This window comes from Naegleria gruberi, assembly GCF_000004985.1.
Source record: "Naegleria gruberi genomic scaffold NAEGRscaffold_61, whole genome shotgun sequence".
NCBI classification, from domain to species: Eukaryota; Heterolobosea; class Eutetramitea; order Acrasida; family Naegleriidae; genus Naegleria; species Naegleria gruberi.
This window is the reverse complement of record NW_003163266.1, coordinates 282,493-287,119: the sequence shown is the minus strand read 5'-3', so window position 1 is coordinate 287,119 and position 4,627 is coordinate 282,493. Positions and strand designations below refer to the sequence as shown.

At 32.3% G+C, this 4,627-nt stretch overlaps 1 protein-coding gene and 1 non-coding gene across 2 annotated transcripts; both read left to right on the top strand.

Annotated features, from left to right (window-relative positions):
* The first annotated feature begins 2,758 nt into the window (after window positions 1-2,758).
* NAEGRDRAFT_81532 (uncharacterized protein) lies at window positions 2,759-4,050 on the top strand. The gene has a single exon (XM_002671483.1). It carries the CDS (start codon window positions 3,013-3,015, stop codon window positions 4,027-4,029), a length of 1,017 nt encoding a protein of 338 aa, XP_002671529.1. The 5' UTR covers window positions 2,759-3,012; the 3' UTR covers window positions 4,030-4,050.
* Window positions 4,051-4,314: 264 nt separating this feature from the next.
* Window positions 4,315-4,386, top strand: NAEGRDRAFT_t648. The gene has a single exon. It is a non-coding gene; the product is annotated as a tRNA-Asn (tRNA).
* The last annotated feature ends 241 nt before the right edge of the window (window positions 4,387-4,627 follow it).

The following is a 4,627-nucleotide window of genomic DNA, read 5'->3' as shown; positions in this document are numbered from 1 at the left end:
AGAAAATGATGATACAATATGTTTAACTAATACTCCACAAATAGATGCCAATTCAGATAATATATTCTTTTCCTTTTCTGTTGCACGTTTAGACTCTTTAATGCAGTTACCATATCTATTCCATGTACCAGCAATCGGAGTAACATGTGTAAAATCTGTACTATGATTTTCATAAACCGTTTCCAATTTCCGTAACATATCTTCTTGGATGATTCCGGGAAGATAGGCCATTTCAATATGTCCCAAATTATTTAATAATATTACTCTACGATCACCTTCAAAATGCTGATTATGTGTCATCCTAAACTCGTGAAGGAAAACACATCCTTTCCACTCATCTTTTGTGTTGGTAATTTTAATTTTAATAATATTTGTAATTCTTCCTAAAATTGTTTTACTAACTGCCTCGGGAAGTAAAATTGTTGGTAAAATTTCTTTAACATCATAATCAGCATCATAAATTAACTGATTGTCCGTTTCTGGCATTTTTTAATTTTGAAAATAAAAATAAATTTTATAATTAAAAAAACATATCAATATTTTGAACAGTTCGTTGTAAACCATCTTTCATGCCGATGGAACATACAGTCTGCAATATATTATAAAACATGTGTAGAACAATTTCCAATTTCAAAATTTCCAAATCATTCTTGCCGAACGTTTGCCGAAAGCTCAGAATCAGTGAGAAAAAAATTCAGCGCCTATGTTTATTGATTTTCTCAAATAATAAAGCAGTTGAAGCGATAAAAAAAGACAAAACTATTCTATCAGTGTATTGCTACATATTATAATTATCTTTCTTTCTTATATTATGTTTCCATCTATTAAATACATTCATCTTATTAACTGTCTTCCTAAGAAAATTTGGCTTGCGTAAATTTACACACCATTTTCTTTGAAAAAAAATCTTCCGTCCTTCGATTGGCTATGCATCGTTTTAATTACAAAAAAATAGAAACCACTCCTAAATCAATTGGATAAGATTACTATTACCATTGTTTTGTTTTTGTTGTAATTCCAAGTGAAGGAATATGGAAGAATCATCCACGTGAATTTGAATTGATCATTCCTCATGAATATCCTCATAAAGCACCTAACATTATTTGTAAAACTAGAATTTGGCATCCGAATATTGATGAAAATGGTTTGGTGGATTTGAACTTGCGGTATTTATTCAAACCAACTATGGGATTGAAGGATTTCTTTGTTGGTGTTCTATTCCTTATGCTTGAGCCTAATCCACTCGATTCACAAAATTATAATGTCAGTTTTGGGTTCTCTAATTCATCAAATTAGAAAGTTTGGAGGATGATGAACTACTTGAGTGTATTTTCAAAATTAATCAAACTATGATGAATTCCAGCGTAATGATGATTAGAAGTTTGAATTTTCCGATGATAGAAAACTACTATTATTCATTCCGAGAAGAATCACCATTAAGCAATACTACTACTATTACTATTGGTGAGATGTAGCCCAGTTACTATAATTGAAATATTCCAAAATGATGATAAATATCAGTAGTGATGATGAGTAGAGGTATTCTCCTTTTATTGAGTACACAGAAGTATATTAGATGATGACAATTCTACTCAATCAAAGATTAGATTGGTGGTGATGAATGTTAAAACAATTATGATGGTAGCAGAAGTAATATCAATCAAATTATTACAATCCTATTCCAAATACTATGGTAAACCTTATTCAAAATATTCTCTATCAATCCAATGAATAATAGTAAGTAATCACTTGGTAGTCATTTCAAATTGTTATGAATTAGTGATGACAATACATTTGAATCTCCACATGTCTGGAAATGATAGTATAAACAAGCCAACAAACACCAACAAGATATAAAGCTAATAGACAATAGAAATCAAAAGCTAAAAGAAGATGGATACAGTTTGGTGATGCTATTATTCAAAATAAATTAGTTTGACGATTTTTGTAGACAAACATTTACTTCCAATCCCACTAACTCCTAGTGCTTTAATTGTTGCTGCAAAGGATCGGAAGGATTTTACTTTGGAAGTCGCAGTGATTACTTAGAAGCATGTGTTGATGATGGAACCCTCTTCTTGATGAAGTTGTTGTTGTTTATTTTTTTTTTGTAAATTATTTGATTCTTGGTTTATTCCGCGGAGAAGGATGTTGTTTCTCCTCATCAATAATTACAAGATATTTGTACAGTAATTGTTTCATCTCCTCTTACACAGTGTATAAAACACTCCACAATAATAAAATAATAATAACAATAAATATTCAATTCCCGATTTGGGCATAGATGAGGCTTCATGAAAAAAGAAGAAAATTATTTCCATTACAAAACCCAAGTGTTTCTGTGTTGGAATGGAGAGTATATTCCGAACTTTTACGAACTTTCAACTAAACTGAGATTCTTCCAACTCACGATTCGAATATTTTTCAACATTTCCACAACAAACTACATTACGGTTTTTGACAATCAACCACTCCAATCTTGTTGATCAGCAATCTACCAACTCGCCAATAATAATATTATCATGTTTTAAATAATAGTAATGCTTTAATTTTTTTCAAAAATGGATTCGAATAGATCATCTTGACAGTTGAAACTTGACAAATTGACGGTGATCCTCTTCGAATAAGATCGAATCTTTTTTGCGTCTCATCTGAAGGTAGCGGAAATCGACCATGCAAAAAATCAAAGCTTTTCTTCCTTGTTTCGAATGCGAGTGGTGACCACACAGCCGAAAGTTGTTGGGCTGTTTCGACTCAAAAAAAAATTCACTTCACTTTTTTTCAGCAAGCCTTTGAAAAAAGTTGCAACAGAGAATATTCTTCTGCTTTCACAACAATAACAACAAGCTTTCTAGAAGTGCAAGCTCGTTGTGTGCAATTACACTCTCATTTGTAGTGGTAGTATTGAATATATATTGGTTGATCTTTAGAGATTTTCCGAATCAGTTCTATTCTCCTGATCAATTTAATCCTCTCGTTCTTGACTGACTATAACGTCCAATATATTGTAAAATGTCTTCTGCAGCAGTTTGTGGATTTATCGATAGTAAGAATGGATTATTAAGTAGTTTTGTTAATAGATGGAGTTGGTATGTCAACGAGGGTGTTTTCTCAACACCAGACCATCCTCCTCAGAATTTTGGTTTATTACTTCCTGTGATGAGTGTTTTGAGTTTAATCTTTCACTCTCTAATGTATGCTTACGGATCAGATTGGTTTTCAAAGAAATATAGCACTACTTTTAAGAAGAAGATTTTTGGCGAGGAAAAAGAAAGAAGAGAATGGAATAGTAGAATTGTTTCTAATATTCATGCAATTCTTTCTTCACTAATTTCATTGTACTGTATCGTATTTGTTTATCTGCCATCCCCTAACGTTGGAATTTTGTCACTTTCCGATCGTTCATGCATTTTCTTGATTGGCTATTGTGTTGGCTACTTTTTATATGACTTGTACATTGTTGCAAGAAATTATCCTCACCTGGGAGGTATGGAAACAGTTCTCCACCATTCTATTTCAATAGTTGCATTGCTTGGAAGTGCTGTCTGGGAAAAATGCATAGTATTGATGGTTATCATGATGTTTACTGAAATTTCTACACCTTTTGTGAATCAAAGATATTTCTTTTCTAAATGCAATATGAAAGATTCCAAATTATATGCTTATAATGGCATCTTGATGTGGTTGACATTCGGTATTGTTAGAATTTCATTCTGCTTTTACATACCACATTTGGTTTGGGAAGATTCTGAAACTTGGTGTTCATTCCCACTTGGTTGGATTATTCTTGTAACTCTAATGATTGGTTCAATTTGTATTTTAAATATTTTCTGGTTCTATAAGATTACTATGGGTCTCGTTCAAGTTGTTTTTGCCAAGAAGCAACCAAGTTCAGTGCCATCCACATCCTCCACTCCAAGTACTCCTGATCGTATCAATGTTAAGGAAAAGAAATGTGATGAAGACGATGATGACGAAAGGGAATTGGACGAAAAAGTTGCCACAACTTTACCTTTAATAAGAAGATAACCATAAAATGTATTATATTTCGAATATCTTTTAATTTAATATTTTATAACAAGTCATTCCAGCATTCTGTAAGGTAAAGAGTGATTTACCAAATATATTTTAGCTTCTTGACATCAACAATTGCAAAGATACAGCACCGAATTCTGCCCTGTAACAGTCTAGTTTGTTCGTTTCTTAATACACTTGGCAATTTAAAGTAAGTTTATTAAATTCTGCAAATGGAACTCTCAGTACTAAAATTAAATTTGTCAATTAGCTCAGAATTTTTAGAGCTTTGATGGGGTATTTCAGGTAGTGTAGTGGTAAGCATGAGTCGCTGTTAACGATTCGGCGGAGGTTCAACTCCTTCCCTGATATTTACCTTTTTATGACAGAATCCAAACACAAAAAAAGTAATAAGGTAGAGAGACTGCAGCACCACAGGTTCCCAAGTTGTCTCCAACCTCAGAACTGATGTGGCTCGATGAATTTCCAAATGAACAAGTAAATCTCCTGATGAAGATGATTTATTGTGTGAAATTTAGTCCAATAAGCTTCCCGCCAAAGCATTTTCTTTTGATTTTAAAAAAATGCAAATCATACACAATTGTTAATCCGC